General features: G+C 37.3%; 3 protein-coding genes across 3 annotated transcripts in view; 2 read left to right on the top strand and 1 right to left on the bottom strand.

Moving 5' to 3' along the window:
- irx7 (iroquois homeobox 7) lies at window positions 1-2,337 on the top strand. Its single transcript, XM_028010974.1, has 2 exons — window positions 1-298; window positions 1,379-2,337. The coding sequence occupies exons 1-2, from the start codon at window positions 68-70 to the stop codon at window positions 2,114-2,116; spliced, it is 969 nt and encodes a 322-aa protein (XP_027866775.1). The 5' UTR covers window positions 1-67; the 3' UTR covers window positions 2,117-2,337.
- Window positions 2,338-4,210: 1,873 nt separating this feature from the next.
- On the bottom strand, window positions 4,211-10,045 carry cd40 (CD40 molecule, TNF receptor superfamily member 5). The gene is made up of 9 exons (XM_028010973.1): window positions 9,887-10,045; window positions 9,281-9,362; window positions 8,010-8,129; window positions 7,790-7,933; window positions 7,593-7,686; window positions 6,592-6,650; window positions 5,895-5,987; window positions 5,779-5,810; window positions 4,211-4,758 (listed from the first exon to the last, which is right to left on the bottom strand). The coding sequence occupies exons 1-9, from the start codon at window positions 9,923-9,925 to the stop codon at window positions 4,480-4,482; spliced, it is 942 nt and encodes a 313-aa protein (XP_027866774.1). The 5' UTR covers window positions 9,926-10,045; the 3' UTR covers window positions 4,211-4,479.
- A 3,459-nt stretch (window positions 10,046-13,504) lies between these two features.
- LOC114140873 (formin-like protein 13) overlaps window positions 13,505-20,461 on the top strand; it is a 52,983-nt gene continuing 46,026 nt past the window's right edge. The window contains exons 1-8 of the mRNA XM_028011163.1: window positions 13,505-13,734; window positions 14,362-14,469; window positions 15,251-15,337; window positions 16,013-16,186; window positions 16,255-16,412; window positions 17,607-17,795; window positions 17,983-18,625; window positions 20,093-20,255. Coding sequence (XP_027866964.1) covers window positions 13,588-13,734; window positions 14,362-14,469; window positions 15,251-15,337; window positions 16,013-16,186; window positions 16,255-16,412; window positions 17,607-17,795; window positions 17,983-18,625; window positions 20,093-20,255 — 1,669 coding nt within the window. The 5' untranslated portion in view covers window positions 13,505-13,587. The remainder of the gene's footprint in view (window positions 13,735-14,361; window positions 14,470-15,250; window positions 15,338-16,012; window positions 16,187-16,254; window positions 16,413-17,606; window positions 17,796-17,982; window positions 18,626-20,092; window positions 20,256-20,461) is intronic.

Raw genomic sequence — 20,461 nt, 5'->3', positions numbered from 1 at the left:
ATAAATAGACCCGGTAGGCTGGAGTCCCACACAGACTTTTTAAGGAACAGTTGGGGAACCAGGAAAGATGCCCGCGTCGCCAGCTGGATTTGGAAACTTCTTCTTAGAGAGGAACCTCGTAATGCCGGCTGGATATCAGATCCCGGTCCTGGGGTGTCCATCGGGTGTACAGCAGCAGCAGCAACAACAACAGGCTCAGCATCTGGCAGCTATGGCAGCCGGAGTTCCCATAACATACTCAGGACTGCAGGGATACAACTTTGTCCCTTATCCACACCACAGGCACATCGCGCACATGGTGAGCTCAACTTTCATAAAATATTCTCATAAGACTTCTTGCTTTACTTTAAATGCACAAAGAAAACTTGTTCCAATCGCAACCCATACGTGCGCTCTGAATAAACAGTCGTTTACCTGTTGCCAAACAGGTAATATATATATCCCACTTTAATATATGGGAAGCAATTAGTGCAAAAAGTCGGTTCTTTTTCCAACTGGTCTGGTGAAGAAATAATGCAAAAATCGCAGTTTTTTTTAAAAGTTGGGATTATGTAGAATCATCAAAACCACCATAATAAGGACATGTAATGTTAAGTAGTGGGGCTGGAGTAACAGCAAAAAAAGATGATCAAATGGTAAGTGTTGTTTTAGAACGATTCTAGTAATGAAATTGTATAAAAATCACTTTCTAAAAAGTTGGGATGCTGCAAAACTCCAACCAAAACACATACTTTAATCAAATGACTGCCATTTTAAACACAACCTTCTGACCAGCAAATTACCCATTGTTGATTTCATCGAAATACTCTTTTTGCTGCCGGTCAATGAAATAATGTGAAAATAAAACAGTGAGTCATCTGGTCATTAGACTCAGGTGTTCATTGTGTGATGTTAAGAAGCTGTTCGGTTTATTAATATATGTTTTTTCTTTTGGTGCTCTGAAGAAAATGATGAAAATAATGCCATGAGGTACGGGGTTCTGTTCAACGCATGGTGCTTTGTGGAGCCCAGTTCAATTCAAGCAGATGTGGGAAAGAAGTTGAGGAAAAGTTTGATGTTTTGTTCACAAGTAACAACAGAAAAGTTCATAATCTGCTCAATTTATGTAAAAATAATTACACACAAAATCTGTGTCCTGGCTCAGACACAAGAAGCTAAAATGATAAAAATTAGCATTAAGATTTGATTTATGAGGAATTATATTAGTATGTGAACACTTGGTGTATTTTTAAACCTGGTTTGTTTAAAGTCAAGTGGTCTTAAGGTGCCTAGGCCAACAGGAGAAGAAGCTACTATAAATCCTGCTTTCTCTTTTCGGCTGATTGGTTTCTTTCATGTTCTTTAGCTTGTTCTCATGTTCCATCTTTCTGTCTTCCAGAGCGGTGGCTTTGACTTGAAGGCCGCCTCTTCATATCATCATGCCCTCCTGGCCCGCGGAGGGGTCCTCTTCCCTCCCTACCGTCCGGGTACTCCGGAGGATCTTGGCAGGGTTGCCAAGGTGGCGACACGTGAGAGCACCGGCGCGCTGAAGGCCTGGCTGAACGAGCACCTGAAGAACCCGTACCCAACCAAGAGCGAGAAAATCATGCTGGCCATCATCACTAAGATGAGTCTGACGCAGGTCTCCACCTGGTTCGCCAACGCCAGGCGGCGCCTGAAGAAGGAGAACAGGGTCAGCTGGGCATCCAAAAGCAAATCGGATGAGGAGGATGAGGAGCAGGAGGGGGAGAGTGACGAGGAGGAAGGTCTCCTGCAAAAGTGCAACCTGGAGAAGCAAGATGATGAGGCAGAGCATCATAACGGGCAGGAAGCCGCAGATGAGCCTGAGCCGGAGCGCTCTGCAGCTGCAGAGGAGCGTTTGGAGGTGCAGGAAGCTGGAGCAGAGAAGAAAGCTGGAAGCGGCGATTCTGACCACACATCATCCACTTCAGAAAGCAAAGAGAACATTGTCAGTCAGAAACCCAAAATTTGGTCTTTGGCAGAAACCGCTACCTCAGAGGTCTCAAAGAAACCTGTGGATGGTTTTTACCACCCTGCTGGGAGGCTGTGGGCGGACTGGGCTTCACGGACCGGACTCTTTGTTCCAGCTTACTACACCACTCATGAAATGGTCTGAGCTGATCAGAAGACAGTTACAAAAAAAACAAAAACATTTTGCACTTTGAACCTTCAAACCTCACAGAATTTCTGAAGTTTGTTACGGTATAAGAATTTGTTGGGAGACCAAAGACTAAGGATGCTCTGTCACTGTAAATAAATGTAGATGTATTTTTCCACCTGGATGATGTAAATTATATTTCCTTAGTCTAACCATAAAGAAGTATTTTGTTAAAATAAACTTTGGCTTATTCTAAAATTAAGGTGTCTTCATTTGTTCTGACAAGAACTTTAAGATAAGTAAAAGAAAATAGTTTATAAATAAAATCATAATATAAAAGAATTGTTTCAGTGGGACATCAATATCCATTTTATTATGCCTTTATAGTCTGATACAAGAATAGTCAGAAAATCATTAACATATTAATTTTTCTTTGTTTTTTTGTATCATAATTTATATCTTAGGCATTTATGGGAATGTCTTCATCATAAGATTGTTTGGAAAAAAAAGTCAACTAAAAAAAGATGGCTCACTTAAAACGTACATTTGCCACTTTTATAAACTATTTCAGAATATTTTCTTTCATACATTTTGCATTTTCACTCATATTATGTAATGATTAAGTATATTTTGCACAATTGATGATACTGAAAATGATTAAACTTATTTAACAGTATTAGACTGATAATGTATGTGCATATATGTGCTGTTTTAATCAGAATGCATTTCCATTTGTGTATTCAAGTCAAAATTAAGTTTTAAATATATATTACTTTTTTTATTTTTGGGTACATATAGTATATATTAAAGCAATTGATGGACTGAACCATAATGTAGCTGTGGACAACTACAGTTTCACAATCAGCAACAGGGATTCATTACAGTTGTTCTAGAAAATGACTTTAAAATTGTTTTATGACTCTATTAAAGAGACATTTTATCAAAAGATCACATTTAAATTCCAAAAAACATTATTTTAGAATAGCCTCTGGACTGTAATGGGATCACACGACTTTAGTATGTGTTCACGTTGAAGCATCAAAGTCTTCAGATCTGAACTTGAAGCAACAGAAGATTATGAAAGTTCTGCTGTGGTACGTGACACCCAGGTGTTAGGAGGAGATTCTTGATTGGGCGTAGATCTGACGGATGTGGAGACAAAATCAACATTTCAAAGTTTTTATGATAATCAAACCATTTCTGAACCAGTTGTGGCAGCGTGGGTTAATTCACAAAAAGAATATACTATTACCTTAAAATGATCTGATTCAATTCATACATCAGTGGTCATAATGTTAAGCCAGATTGGTGTTTCCGTAGCGCTTCATATAAAGCTGCATCAAGTGCGTTGCTAATAGCTAACAGCAACGCACTTGCGCCACTTTGAGGATTAAAGAGGTAACTGCAAGAGAAATAACTCCCCTCACCTAAAGCAATCGGCCTAAAGCGTCCATATCAAATTATTATTTATTTTGGTTGGAAGGTCTCTTTGCCATTACCCTAATCTTTAGCTTCCACCAATCCTTCTCTTCAGATTTAGGTCAGGATTCTGCCTTTGCCCCTTTAAAAACAAAATGAAGGGGCAAAGACAAAAACATCCTTTATATTTGATTAATGTCTTATTTCTTTATATTGTAATGAACATATTTTTTGTTTTATGGTCTTTTTTAGTATGTTTATCTGGTGGTTTAATGTTCCCTGTTAGGACTGCAGCTAATAATGTTATCATGACAACCAAATATCCATAAAAAATAACAATACATCTATGCTAGTCCTGCAAGTAGCTATAATGGGACATAGTTACTTGCAGGATTAGAATAGATGTATTATTTGTTAGTTCAAAACACATAATAGCTCAGTCTAATTACTACTACCTATAGTTAATTTGGTAAATTTATATTATACCAACAAATTTGCTGAACTGAACAAATTATTGTTGCCAAACAATAATTGGCAACAATTATTGTTTGGCAACAATAATTGCCAAACAATTATTGTTTGGCAATAATTGTTTGGCAATTATTAGTTAACTGCCAACTAACCCTACATTTTTAAGGTAAAATATGTCTGCTGAAATTATTTGTATTTAGTTTGGGTGAAGTACACATGTCCTTTAAAAACATGAAGAAAACTTAATGCAGTTTTTACTACAATAACACGGTACTTCAGTACACCAAAAACATGAACAATAGCATTAATGTGTTTCATTGCAACAAGTAGAACATCTAAGTACAACATGCAATTATACAACAACAACGACAAATGATTCAACCTCCTGTACATCGATCCAGCAAAATTTACAGGCACATTAGGGTCAATAAATACAGCTTTATGTTCGAGAAAGTCCATTATGACACAACCAATTCTCCCCAGTTACATCACTAACTGAAGCCGACGGTAGAGGAACTCGATACTTGTGATTCCTGACGGGGGAGACGGGCCATTTTTCCTTCCTCCTCCACAGAACACACGATTTTTCCGTTCTCACTTCTTCCGTGCTCCCCAGCAGAACCGAAGGACACTGCAGAAACGCTTCCTGTGTCTTCCTGAGAAGGGATGCTTCTGTCTTCGTTTTCCACTGGAGTCTGTGGTCCAGGAAACAGTGAGGCTTCTTCAGTTGGCCCGCATGTTGCCGTCGGTCCAATACAGTCAATACACTCCTGTGAAAGGGTAAAAGAAAATCAAATAGATGTTTTTGAAAAAAAAAAAAAAAAATAGTACATTGTATCATTTACTGAATAAGTAACCTTTAAATCCACATCTGCTTAGAGCCAAAACTGTTGCTTTTATGTATTTAAAACCTCTGGTGGGAGTCTGAGTTTGAATCAAAGCTTGATTTTAATTTTAATAGCATCAAGATGTTTGTTTTCTTTTTGGTTAAAAATTCTAGGTTATTCACAGGTTTATGCTTTAACTAATCCAATGCTGTATGCCTAATTGTTTTCTAATTAAAGACAAAAAACAAGTACAGGTTTAATTATATATGGTTTATTTTAAAGATCCATTTTTTTGTATCTAAAGGTAAAACAATTTTCTACATTGAAGCAAAAAAAAAAAAAACTAAAATAATAAAAATACACCGATAGTTTTAAACAATAGCAAATTTTGCTGGACAATAAATTGTCCGAGTAATTATTGCGATAAACTGTAATACTGTTATTTCGAAACCGTTTTTAAGTAACATATTGTCAATGGAATAATAATGCAAGTTCACCTATTTAAGACCAACAAATCTGAATTTTATAAAGAACTTAACACTGGAACTGGAAATGTAGTCACATTTTTGGGATTTTTCAGTGAGATTATGCTACTGCATTAAAAAACATTATTTCATTAAGCTTTTTTATGTATGTAATTTTGGAGTTTGCTGATTTATCAACAGCTTCCATATGCTTGACAACATCTCTAATGTTGCTTTATGATGCTCCTCTGATATTATGAAAGTCACTTGTTATTTTCTCTTTTTATTTTATGCTGGATGTGTTATTGTTAAGTATTAGTGGTACCCAGCCTATTTTATTTATAATCATTATCTTTAGAAAATACAAATAATATTTCCATTACTTAAAAGTACATTGAATTATATTTTTTGTTAATAAACAAACAAAGCAGTCATCTACCACCTAAATGTATACAAATATTTATTCAAACAAGCAATTTGAAATAAAACTTATATTTACCAATTTTTTCCCCTTCTCTAAATGTAATTTACCTAGAATGAAAAGAGACAAAAACATTTTAAATGGCTGATCAACACTATTAACAACACAATGTGAACTTTCAGAGTGAAGCTTACGTTGGCGATACAGAAACACTCCAAATACACAACATGCAACCATAAAGATTCCCATCACAGTGAGAACTATGACATGGACCCGGCTTTTCTTTACTGTAAGAGAAGCAGACAGAAAAAAGAAACAATTAGATACTGACACACAATGTCAGTCATCTTACTTCTTTACATTTTTAATGTTGGAAGTTAAAAGATTGTTTTCCATTTCATAAAACATACATACAGTGGAACCCCTGTATTCGAGGGGTTTAGGGACTGCAGCTGAAATTTGCAACTACATGACAAAATATACCTTAATATTTATTGTCCATTAAGCCAATCAATGCAAAGAAAAATGAAAGGTGCTCCTGGATCGGCTGCGTTGCAAATACAAACATTAAATCAAAGTATTTCAGCCTCCCAAGGAGAATTTGATTTTTTTATTTTTATTTGGAGTTACGTTCCACAGAAAAATCCCTGAATCCTGAATAGGCAAAAGTATTTTTAACTTTTCGTCTGTTCCACACATAGAAGTAATCTAAACAATGCACTAATAAAACACAATGCTGCTCCCAACCTCAGGACCACATTACTAACAGGTTTACAGGTCTGTGTCAGTGAGAAAGTTTCATTCTGAGCAACTCCATAAAATTTCTAACCACAGAGGAAACAGATAAATGTAAAGTAAGGTTGAGAAACCTCTCAGTCACACAAAACTCACCACATACGGTGTCAGATCGGTTGGTTCCAGCTACGTCAGTAGTTTGATCTGGCGGACATCTGAAAAGAGTTTTACAGTGTTAAGGTTAAATACCTACTTTATAATGTGAGTCACATCAATTTCTGGCCAATGTGTGAAATCCTAACTCTTTGTATGCACAGTCATAACTCCTGAACCATTAAGTTCAGTGTATGCTAATGGGATTTTATATATCAGACTAACACAAAGTAGTAAAATATTGCTTTATATTTCAAACTGGATTTAGTTTTGTACTTCAACTACCCCCTCTTTATATTTAAGTTAATTGTTCTTGCTAGAAAGTGAACCTCATTCACTAGACTCAAGCCTTTGCAGCTTCTAACGCGTTTTCTTCCAGGATAGCCAAATACTTGTTTTATTTTCCCCAATTCCTTCCAAATAATAGCAGTCCAACAGCACTATGCTGCCACTACCACTGTGTCTCACAGTGGGTGTGTTGCATCATAATGCAATGCAGTGAAATTGAGATTATGACATTAAATTGTTTTTAAGAAGCCCAGCATATTGCTTTAGGACCTTGCAGCAGCATACTGTATTGCATGAAATCCAAATAATTCAATTTCCAAATGTCTATGTCCCATACAATGCCTGCTGTGATCATTAAGCATTATTCAAAATGGCATTCTTTTAAACAAATGTTTCTGTTTTCTGGTTGTGTCATACTCTTTCAATTTTCAGATGGGAGCTCTGTGTAATGTTGAGTGATTGGAAGGCAGTTTTATAAAATGAGTGGTTCAAATTCTTCCACAACTTTATAGTAAAATAAAAAAGGAACCACTTATATTTGATACATTAGCTCAAAGTTGATACTAAATGATTAAATAACTAAAATAGTGAGTGAAAAAAAGAGACCACAGTCAAAATTCACAACAAAGAAACCAGTAAATGAACTTTGTGGCCCTCACTGAATTAGAAAAGTATTCTAAGTGTTGTTGTCTCAATTTGTGGGCATCAGCACTTACTTTGTGTGTTCAATGCAGCGGTCAGACATGGAGGTTTCATTGGAAAATGTCCCCTCCACACATGGTTGGCACACTGTATCATGTGTTTGATCCCCTGAAAGTCAAGGGTGATTATTTAAAAAAAATAGTATCAAGACAAAAAGAAAATTGTTAATTGCTCTATAAAACTTTACGTAATTTAAAAATTTCTGTTGCACCTTTGGACTCAACTCCCTCTCCTGGCCCACACTGCTTGTGTGGGCTGCAGGTCTCACAGTATTCACTTGAGCAGTGGAACCCTTGTTTACATAGGCAGACAGCTTTCTTCGTACTGTCATGGACTCCAGTATACAAGTTTTTATCTGAAAGAAAAAGGGTCACACTTTTAAAAGACATGCAGTGAAAGAAAATACAAATGTGTGTGAAATGTGGTCTTACTTGGGTCACAATATGGCTGGGGCTCACACTTTATTTCAGTGGTGTATGTCTCCTGATATTCATCCGGGCCACATGGCTCACATATTGGATTACTACAGTTGTTAATTGTCATTTTTGTTCCTGCAAAACAAGTTATGGTACAGTGATTTAGTTCCTTAATCACGCATGAAAAATCAACTTATTCTGACAGGGAGGATTAGCATAACCTGTTCCTACCCAATTGTGACAACTCCCAACATATCCTCTGCAACTTATTTTCTAGCAATCCTTGCTTTTCCAGTGCATTATTCTGACTATGTTAGCATAACTTTCCCACATCTGCTGTTATTGAGATACATTTGGTATTGGCTGGATTTAGTGCAACTCCATCATTGCTAACATGCTGCACGAGGAGTAAATAGTGCTAATGATATGCCAGAGCAAACACAACTCCGAAGTACAACAAGTGGGAACAATTCACACTCTTGGGTCAGTTCACAATTCTCAGTTTTCATACACCAAGTCTACCACAGCTATAATATTTCTTAATATTTACCAAGGGTTTTCCGGCCATATGGGAGAGTCATGCATGATTCTAAGCTTTGCCTGTGTGAACCCACCTAATTTAAAATAAATGGGTCATTAATATGGTGCTTGATGACAGACTGAAGAGAAAATTCAACTTTGTCAACAGGATGCATTTAACAAAAATGTCAGATACTGATCTTTTATGGTTGGAGTTTTCCATCTTTGTTTTAATTACTTCAAAAAGGACAAAGAAAGAATGTTCGATGTGGTTTTTAATATGGCTTCGGTATGACTTTGACTGCCATACTAAAAATGGCAGTCAAAGCCATCCACAGGACATGTGAACCAGGGGAGGAGCAGATGGATGGGTGGAGTAATGGATGGACTTTTTTTGTACTTTCTCTAAAGGCTATTGTGGCATAGGAGAACTTTGGGACCTCACACTGGACTACGCCTACCATGCAGGAGAAAAAAAAATACTGTCTCTTTCAGACATCTTTAAGGAAGAGTCTGAAACATTCAGAACCAAACCCCACAGGGAGGATGTGGAAATTCCCAAAGGCTGGGAAAGTGAAAGAGAAGGATATAGGAAAAGTAAATGAAAGCAAAAGTGAGGGGATCTGCAGCTGGTGTAATGGCCTCATTGTGTCATGTCATCATGTCAACAGAGCCTCTTCACATCTACAGTATTAATATCTTATATGAACTCCAACCTATAGAGCAACAAGGTGAGACGAAACGACGTTTCCAGACTGGTTACATACCTGGTCGACACTTCTTGCAGCACTGGTCATTAACCTCATACTGGGTGGTTGGGTCGCAAAAGCCCTGAGCGGCGCTCATGCCCTGCAAAGCAGAAAATACACTCTGTAATTATTAAACTCGTGTCATCATGTGACTTGACTCTGGCGCAGTTTCTGTGGGTAATTGACTGTAGCTTCACTTCCTCAGTCCGCACTGCTAGGGTCGGGCTGGAAAGTCCCAAAAATTCAACCTATTCAACGCTCCAGGGGCAGCAGCTGCAGGGTTTTTCTCTTGTTTTTCTTGCTGCTCAAAACGTTATTTTACGTGTTAGGTTTCACTCACAGTGTCGAAAGTGAAACTACAAGACCCCTCCGCCCTGCCCCTCCTCCTACAAGGAGCGCTTACAATGTGAATGGACACAAATGAGCCTAAATTACCAACATTAAAGTGATGCATTAGCGTTCAAGTTAGATAATGATTTATAAACATCATTTAAAACTAGATCCGAAATAAAGTCGGGAAAAACAATGTTTTTCGAGCTGTCTTCGGTTCATAACCTTCCGTTTTTTCAACTACGCAATGCATAAATGAGCCTATTTATTATTATTATTATTATTATTACTCACCATAAGGACGCTCAGAAGCAGCAGCTGGGATCCAAACATGATGACAAAAACAGACGAAGTCTCTCGCACTGTCGCTCCTTCAGCCAAGCTGTGCAGCTCTAAACTGCCTATAAGCTCATGGTGTGTAGCTACTACAAAAGGGGGAGGAGCTGAAACTGGTTTTCCACGTGATTTTTTAATTCTTGACCGTTTCCTGTAAAAGCAACAAGTATGACGTGGTTTCCCCCTTCCCATCCTAGTTCATCCTCCTCAGTATTTTCTCAACCAAAACATGAAAAGTTTTGGGATCGTTATGGAATGTAATCCCCCCCTTCAGTATCTAAATTGTTGTTGGTTTTTTTTGCAAATATAAGGATAAAAATAAATAATATTCACCTATCAGCTGCCTTATAAAATGACTTGGATTATTCTAATTAATCTTTAAAATATTTATGCTCATATTTTAGTAGATTTTGTTCAGTTTCAGCTGCTTCACTCTGTTACACAACATGCAACATGTCGTAACGCGTTCCTCCTTCCTCATATTTGTTCCCTCTGTGTAATTTGACTTCAGCAAATACATTTCCAGGTGAACATTCTAAATGTCATAGAATATTGTATTCTAAATATTATGAAATGCATTAGAGAAATGCTAAACCACCTGCAGTTAAATTAAAAAGAATTTTGGTTGTTTTTTAAACTGAATTTACGGATAACAATAAGGAAAGTAATAGTGCTTCTATCCGCATGCCATCAGTTCCCAGGAAATACAGCATGAGTTTGTTTTTGTGTCCTCAAACAATCTGTATTGATTGTAAGAACAAAGGGATTCCCCAAAAACTTTTTATCAGGGGGATTTCCCATCTCTAACTGCTGTGGAGGATTCCCCCTCAGTTGCTCTAAATACACTTCCCTAAAAACTCTGATCATTTTACCAAGCCATTTTACCAGCTTGGCTGAGAGTCTGAGTTTACCTTATTTTTCTTGTAGTATTACGTAATGTATTGGGAGGAAACATTGTTTCAGGGTATGGAAATTCCTGGTTATTGTCTTACTCTGGCTGTATGTTAGAATTAGTAATTGTTCAAAAATCATGTGAGGAATGGCAACACAACCAGATGTGTACTTTTTAGGAAGCATTACAATGTTGTTGTTTTTTTTTTTAATTACAGTAAGTGAGGAGATAAAATCCCCTTCTTTCTTTGTTTCTTTTTTTTTAAATTGTTTGTTTCTTTCTTCCTGCATTTCTGTATTTCGTTATTATTATTTTTTGAAAATGTCTCCCAACTTGAAAAGTGCCTCTGAGGAGAACCTCAGCTTTTACCCAAAAGGTGTTTCTTATTGTAAATAAGTTTCTACTTTGCTTTTAAGTCGTGAACAAATTAAAACTGCAAAGAGCATAAGCAGCAAAAATGCAAACCATCATATTCTGTGTCTTGTATTCCTTGATTTTACTAAATACAGTAATGTGCAGAGGTGCGTAGTAACTGTCACTCAATTACATTTACTTGAGTAACTTTTTGGGGAAAAATTTTAGTTTTAGGAACAGTTTTACTATACTTAGCTTTTACTGCAAAGAGCATACTTTATCTATATAGCATATAGATAAAGTATATGTGTCTAATACTATAAACATTATTATCATAGTTTTTTTTAGGATTTTCATAGTTTTAATTATGTGTTATGTGTTATTTTATTTGCTGTCTGTAATCCTGTGAAAAGAAGCCACTAGAACAAAAACCTTCACATATTTCAGGAGATTCTGATCACCTGCAATCTACTGATTTACTAGTGAAAACAATATATAAAATAATTTGAAAATTTGAAAAACAGTGAGGAAGAAACATTTCTGTCCTTCAAATTCACTGAACAGCCAAAGAAATGTTTCAAAGACACATATTGGAGTTTTGTGTTTGTAAAGACTGAAATAAATGAAAAATATTTCCAAAAACACAAAAACAATAGAGTATAGAAATATTGAAAAAAAAAAAATGTTGTAGTGAATACTCAACAATTCAACTGATGCCTCACAAACTTCAGGAATAGTTTACAATAAGAACTTGAGTTATTTGAGGCCACCAGTGTTGAAAATTCAAAGCCAAAGGTATTTAATTTCCAGGATAAGGTATGCTTTTCTAACACAAACCCTTAAATAAAAAAAAGAAAGATAAACGCACATTGTCCACATATTGCATCAGTATATGTTTCTCCCCACAGCTTGATGTTACATCATCTTAGGCCTGGAAGTTAATCTAGGCTTGTTTATAACTAGGTTAACCCTTAAAAAGAAATCAACTCCTTCAGCTCCTTATTTCCTTGTTTCCTTCTTTCTCTGTTTATTCCTTTCTAATTAGTGTCATATTTCTGCTTGTCTTCTAGCCGATGCCGTTTGATTTAAGTCTGCTCAAGCTACAATAGGTAGTTTTTTTTCTATAGCTTTGTAACAATTGCTAATATTTTTTCCACAGTTGATTTAAAGTTATGCAATAAAAACATTAAATTAGCGGCAAGCAAGCAATCTTTCTCTGTTTTGACTATCACATATTTTGCTGTGGAAACAAATCACTTACTGTTAACCAACCCACTTGCTAAGTAGGTTGACTTAATAAATAACTTCAGAGGCGGAGACAGTCTGTGATGGCACCTCTGATTGGCTCACCTTCTGCTTCAAGTTTCCACTGCTGCAGGCTTAATTGGTGGCAGCAGCATACTGAGGTGTTGCTCAACAACATCAGGAACCTTTAAGCTTAAAACTGGGGCTGGTGCTTTGATATTATATATAAAATTATCCACACAATCTCTGTAATGTGTTGCATTGTGGAATTTCGAATCAAAAGCTGTTTCAGTACAACGTAATACACACTGATCAATCATACAGAGTGAGAAAAAAATACTGAATCAACAGAAAGAAATGGAAATAAATAGATAATACCTTCCATACATTACCTGGACCTAGTTCTAGTGGACTCTTTCTATTAATAGGGTAACGAGGTAGTATTTTATTTTAAGGGTATTGTGGAGTAAAACAGCAGATGGACAGATCCATTGGGACTTGCCCCAGCTGAATACAAAAGCTCACCAGTGTTCAGAGATTTGTTAGTGAAATGATTTTTGATCATTCAGCTTCAAAATTATGTGCTACTTAATGGGTTAACCATATGAAATTCAAATGAATAACATTGAAGTTTGTAGTTGCAAAATGACAGCAAAAAGTTGAAAATGAAAAGTCTGAGGCGTGTTAGTACTTTTATCTGAATTGTGCAGGTGCAATATTTTAAAACAAGTTTAATTCTACAAACATTCAAGTAAAAAGTTATACATTTAAAGTCAGAATTGATTCTCCCTAAAGCTGTAGAGTATTGCTTTACATATTTCATACATTGCAACATTTTGGAGAAGCTCTATCAAGTTAATTTCTACTATAATCTTTTTTTAAGCTATGAAGTCTAATCTAAAGTAATGTCCTGACTCCCAACTTTGTACAAAAAGGCTCAATGAGAATATAAAGACATTGTCATGCAAGTGAAGACATGTCAGCTGAAATCTTTGCAGCTATCTACAGAAAGCCTCTGCTCTGTAGGTGTGGCTGACCAGGCAAAGCCTTTTAAGAGCAACAAAATTTTTTTTAAACCTGAGCTGAAATAGGGCGGTCGCAACAAGAGAGTCACAAATCAGTGCAGTTTCCCTCTCGCCTATGAAACAGATGTCTGTCGGGTTATTGCATGACAATCAAAACAAAGCCAAGCACTGCGTCTGTGAAGCAGCACCGTGATCTGTTGCATGGATATTTGTTTGTTATGCCTGGTTTAGGAACAAAGAAGAAAGACTATGTGTCCAGACCGGACAGATCCATCGGGGACTTGCCCCAGGTAAGACTCATAGTCTACAGTGGAAGGCTGGAATGACTACAGCGCTACTTACAGTAACTACCAGGTCATTTGCCATGCTATTGACATCTGTATCTGTTCTTCTGCTAGTATGTACCGACAGCCTAACTTTATCTTTGTTCCACAGAAGGCAGCCCTCTCACTTTCATTCACGTCACATCAGCACAGAGAGCTTTGGTTGAGTTTATGGGGCTCTTTCAAGCATCTCTCACTTCCTCAATTCAACCAGAGTTCCCTAATATTAGTACTTTCCCACAATAGGACAGTTTATTTACTAAGAAATGTGTCACATGAGGACATTTTTGGGGACAATTCCTGGTAAACCATGTTATTTGTCTGGTTATTCATGTTGCACTGTGATGATTTTCCACTGAGTGGTGTCTCAAACATGACCAAATATGAAAAGTGCAAGTTTGTGTGCTCCCATCAGTCACAATGAGCTTCTGTAAGAACAGTTTTTGCAAACTTTTGTTTACATAAAAATTGGAATTAGTCATGAAAGTCTCAAAATAATGAGGAAATTGCCAAATTTTGCTCAGATGCCATCCGCATAAATATCCATATCTTGGGTTTTTAGTCAAACCTCTAATCTCTGTGTATTTATTTCAGCTGAGCAATGAAATGCAGCTCAGCATCATGAACAGGGTAAAAAATGGAGAGATATCCATTGAGGATGCTCTGAACCAGGCAAGAAAGGAAAGAGAGCATCTTCGCCAGGTGGGTGTCCAGTCCGATTACAAACAGAAAGCAGATGGTTGTGATTATAGTGCAGTAACAATGAATTTCACGTGTCTCTTCCTTCCTTCAAGGATGAATCGTATTTCAGGTTAGGTCTTAATATGCTGGAGAAACGCAGATTATAATGACACCAAAAGAAGTGGTTAGAGAACAAACAAAGCACTGAAAAGAAACTGAGCATGAGAAGCAATTGCATAAAGAGGAAAAAGTGCAAGTTTTATTGTTCTACCGCAGCTAGACATGTTCATAAAAAGCAGCTACTGCATTGTTTGCAAGATTAAAATATGTGCCTGGGTTACATTCGTCCTGATTGTGCTCAGGTTGCCAAAATTACCTGCAGGTTTATTCTTAGCTTTACTTTTAGGCAAAGGTTTTAGATTTTCATGATTAGCATTCAGTCACAGTACTCACTCCAGTTATCTCAGGCAAAAGAGCATCAAAAGTTACCTTCTGAATGTCTCAGTTACAAAGTCCAAGCTGAAGAAAACTTGCTTTTGTTTATTTTAAGCTTCTAGCTTGAAATAAACAAGCTAGAAGCAACATACTAGCAAATTGTCTTTGCTAGTATGTTGCTCAGCCTGCTGAGTCAGTTTGAAAGCAGGTCTTTTTCTGACCAGTTTCCTGTAGCTAAACTTATTTTTGCATTTGGATTAAGGAGTGCTATGTGTGTCCTTTGAGGAAACAATTAATAGTTTATGCTATTATTTGAAATGTTGTTTTTAAAAGTGACTTCCTCTTTGATCTATAATTACTGTTACAGGAACAGCCTGAGAAAAGTACAACACAACAGTACAACTTCAGCGTTCATAAACATGGCCGCTACAGGTGGCAGAAGCGGGTTCTACAGGTGAGTTTGAACAGCTGCTTGTCTACTTGCTGAAGGACAGCAGGGCCACTAACACCCCGAGGGGCCACATTGTTTGCAAGTTTAAGATAAAGCACTTTGCAAAGGTTTTCTATCTCCTGAACTTTATCACACTTTGTCATTTTACAAACACAAACCGGAGTGCAGATGCATATTTTTAAATCATAGACTAACCCGACATGACCTTTCAAAAATGTTTTACAAATAAAAATCCAAATTGAGCAAGGTGCATTTATCACTGACCCCTATCCCAGTTGGTTTTGTTAATTAAAATTTTAATTCAAAAATACTTTATTTATCCCGAAGGAAAATTAAATACTGGCATAACTCATATCATCTAAGTATCTTCAAATAATTGTTAGGATGGTGATGATGTGGGGAAGGGGACCTCCAGTAGCAGTCAGCGGTGCAGCAAATCTGAAGAGGCCTCTGACTGCAGACTGTTGCTGTATCACTACATGCTAACAACTCAATTTCTGGCCGGCAGAGACAATATTTCACAGTAACTTGTCCTGGATCTACAGTCAGCCACTGGCAAGCACTGATTATCCACTTCATTTGCTTTTGCTGCTCCTCTTTAAATCTTTGTCTCTGTTTTTTCCATGAGACGTTTTTCCAGTCTCATATCCACCAACTTCCAACTTTGTGTGCACCTAGATTGATTTCAAGACCAAACTGCTGTGCAGCATAGAGAGAGGCATTGTCAAACGCCAGCTCCCTTTCTCCATTGTCAAGAGCTGTGATGATGGGGTTGGTTCCAGGTTCTCCATTTCTTTTAAAGAACACCATGACTATGAACTGGAGGCTACATCGCTGGAGGACAAACACAAGGTAAAGCTGTGGAAAATCATCATATGCGTTGAGACTTGTCATGCTTACAGCGTTCTTTTGTCATGTAGATGATGCAGCTTGTGAATCAGATCATTCATGGAAACATATACAGCGATTCTGAAAGTGAGAACTCTGAATCGCAGCAGGAGCCTCAAGCATCACAGAGCCTTAAAGAAGGTGTATTGTTGCTGCACAGAGGAGGACTAGCATCATTCAAATGGGTGAAGTACGAATGCATCCTTCTTATTTCAACTTTACAGTTTAAAGAACAAAATTTAATAAAAATTTAAATATCATAAGAGAGAAATTTAAGAAATCTTGACCACAGACTCTAAGTCCTGCAGGCCCTGATACAGTTACTCTAACTGAATCTTATCTGTTTTCTCTCTTGGCTACTTTCTCTTTTTAGTCTTATACTATTTACATGAATAATGCCACAATGATATAAACGATCTCTAGTCTGCTCAACAGTCTGTAGTTGTTCTTCTAGTTATGACACGATAAAGCAGAATTACCCAACTTCAGTCCTCGAGAGCTGCATCCTCCAGCTTTTTAATGTTGTCTATTTCTATCAGTCTGGGTTTTTTTTTTAGACCAAACTGAAACAACTGGTTGCAGAAATTCCCATTATTGTGTCTCCCTTTAATTTTTTCTGCTTTGTAATTGTGTTGCTTACTATTTTTTTAAAAAAATACAATAAAACTGATCACTGAGGAGACGTTAGTGAAATCCTCGTGGGTCTCTTCATTCTGAAATTTGCCTGCATTGAGTACAAATACATGCTTTTTAAAGTTTATCATTAAAATATGATGCATATTCATGCATTGTTTTGTTCTATGCATCTACTCAATGCTTGAATGAGTTCATAGTCACCTGGTGACATTGTTGTATAGAGCTGTGCATCATCTGCTAATTAGTCAGAGCTGAGAGGAACATATGTATACACAAAATGCCTCTTTTTAAAGGAGACAATAACCAAAATAGAAAAGGTTAAGACAACACAGGTAGCTCTAAATTACTTAAAAGTGCTATTTTTGACTTGGAAAAAACTCTAAAATACACAAGGACGAATTTTATTTCATTCATATAACCAAAACCAAAGTTATTCAATGATAGATTATTTTAAAAACATCTTTAGGGCCAAGACAGGGTTATGTCAAAGTTTAAGTAAAAGAAATCAGGTTGGCAGTCATTACATGTTGCAGTAAATTTGAAGCTTATAGATCATAGCAGATGAATATATGACTCAAAACTCACAACTATAGTTTAAAACAATGAAGATGTCAATGTAGGTCATCTACACAAACAGTGCAGCAGTTCCCACAAGATAATAAAACTTGTGGGTTGTACAAAGATACAATTTACAGTTAAGATGGTTGCTTCACCTTGCACCACATATTTCCCCTTTCTTTTGTTTCAGATACAAAGCTCAGCTCCACCCAGGGGAGCTAACACTGGTCCCATTCAGGCAGCGAAGCAACACAGATAGAGACGTGACATCCTCAGTTCCTCTTTCCACTGTGATTCACTTATCAGATGGTGACACCAGTGTGCAGAAACCATATGGCTATGACACATTTATACTTATCACCCACAGAAATGAATACCAGTGAGTAAGAATGTGTTCATTTCAGTCGGACATTTTAATAACAAACTTTTAGGGTTCTTTGCACATCACAGTTATTGTCCAGCATGGTTTGATTTGTAGTATAATAAATATGATGCCTTTAGAGTTACTTATCAGAGTGTTTCAGTTGAACAGGGAAGTTGGGTGAAGTTTTATTGATATGTTGCAGGTTTAAAATCCCTGCACAAGAGGAAGCAGTTTCTCCTGGTGCTGTGCAGAAGGAGCGTGATGCCTGGGTCAAAGCCATCCACAAACTGTGTTCACATTGGAAAAGGAAGTCCAGATCTGAACAGATGTTTGCAGAATCAAAGAGCTTACAACATATCAGTATACCAGAAGACGTTGATGACAATGACACAGATCCTGAGCACGGTGGTGGATTTGCTGCTGAAGATTTAGTTCCAGAGGACGATAAAAATTCAGATTCCACATCTGGAGATAGAGAGTGCACACTACCTGAGGAAGAAGGTCAGAGTTCTCCCTCAGCTGACACAAAACCAGTTCCAAGACCCCGCATTGGCAAGGCTGCCATTCAAGTTACTGCTGGATCAGACAATTTGAGTCCCCTCTCGTCTCCAACCTCTCTCTATGCGACTGTCTCAAAATTACCCCTGTCCCCCCCACATTCACCCTGCCATGCTGGCCTCATGTCCTTTCCTTCAGGCCCGGAGTCTCAAAAACCAGCCTCGCCAGATGTGAAACAACCTCCAACCCCGTTCATCCCGCCTCCACCACCTCTGCCTGTTAAACAGAGTACTCTTAAAAAATCCCGGACAAAGGCCTTCCACTGGGACCTCGTTGGGCATGAGAAGGTAGCCATCTTTTTTACTTGACCTTCTTTCACCAGAAGATACTGAATAAATAACATTTTGATATCATTATACTGGAAAAATTAGATATTATCAGTTAGAATTACATCATATTTTCTTCACTACACTATTTCTTATTTATCATCACAAAGTCTCCACTCTTCCTAAACTTTCTCATCTCAGTCTGTAAGTTCTACACTTACATCTATAAAATTTGATCATCATGAAAAAAAATTATATTTGTTGTCACTCATTCATTCAACACTTATTTCTTTGGAAGTTGAAGATTGTGGCTTATGCATGATGAAAAGTCAAAGTTCATATTGAAAATGCCAGAATAAGTGCAACAGAAAGGATAAGTTAAACTGACATGTCAGGCTTCTGAGAAGTTTGATCATTTCCATGCTCTCACTACTTAGTTGGGCACCTTTTGCATGAAAGGTGCCCAACTTTCACGCAAAAGTTGGGCACCTTTGCGTCAGTGAAATGCAGCATGGACACAATCTGCCTGTGGCACTGCTGAGGTGTAATGGAAGATAACTGCCTGCAGGTCATATGCATTGCTGCATCCGCAGTCTCTCATCTTCCTCTTCCTCTCTGAAATTTATATCAAACAAGTTTGCTTGGTCACTGAGCCAACTTTTGGCACGTTGGGCAGTGTGGGCCGGTAACAGGTCAACTCAGCATCTCCACAAAGTTTGTAAGCAGCAGGAAGAATCAATTGCTCTAAAATGTAACTGGTAGACAGCTGTGTTGACTGCGGATTTCATAAAACCCAGGAGAAGACATGTCACACCAAAACATAATTAACTATATAAACTTCACACTGGTCTTCAAGCAACATGGATTCTGTGCCTTTCTATTCCTCATCCAGATGCAGGGACATTGATTTCCAAATGAAATGCAAACTTTGCTTTGGAAAACTGAGCACCTGTTTAGCTCTTTTCTCCTTAGTCCATATATAATAAGTTATCTAGGATGCACTGACTCAAGCCTGAGTCTATTCCTTAAGCTCCAAAAAATTCTTGAAAGGAATTGGAATTAGGGTTAAAAGTAGGGTTGGAAAGATGGCTGGGATTAGAGTTGGTCAGAAATAGTGAACATTTTCACAGTAATTTAATTTCCTCAGACCTACGCAAGGAAGGGTTATCAATTTTTCTGTTTGCTCCAATCATAAAATGTCAAAGGAGAAGAATAAAAGTTCTGTTCTGTTAGCAAAAGTAGCTATTGGTGATGTTTGCAGCAGTTTCCCCCCCACCAATGATTCCACAAAAGCTCTATTTCTTGTAGGATTCCTCCCCCCACTGAATAAATTGACTCAAATAAATGGTGCATTTTTCAGCCTGCATTTATCCTATTAAAATGAAATAATATTTTTAAAAGTCTGCTTCTTACTTTGCCCGGGGCACTAATAAATGAGCAGAGTGTATATGTTTTTTTACCCGGGTTATAATATTTTTCTTCCAACAGATTACAAAAACATTTTGGGTTCAGGAAAAGAGCAAGAAGCCTGAAATCGACACATCACGTTTGTTGGAGCAGTTCGCTGTCAAAGATCTGGGATCGTTTGGCACAACGGACTCGAGTAGTACGCTGCACATCATGCTCAACCAGAAGATTGCACACAACTTCAGTGAGTAACTCCTCTCTGATTGCATTTCTGAGTTTATTTTTAATAGCATTTGCAGCAGCATGGCGATTATTAACACATTATTAGGAAGATGAGCATTCTTCATTTCCTGTTGCTGCGAAACCAATTCTTCCGGATTAAGTCTAATAAAAAAAGCTCATTTCCATGGGTAGTAATAGGCTACCTGTTCCCACCCAGTAGATGGCAGC

The sequence above is a fragment of the Xiphophorus couchianus genome, chromosome 24 (genome assembly GCF_001444195.1).
Source record: "Xiphophorus couchianus chromosome 24, X_couchianus-1.0, whole genome shotgun sequence".
Taxonomy (NCBI): domain Eukaryota; kingdom Metazoa; phylum Chordata; class Actinopteri; order Cyprinodontiformes; family Poeciliidae; genus Xiphophorus; species Xiphophorus couchianus.
This window is presented reverse-complemented; position numbering and strand designations above follow the sequence as displayed.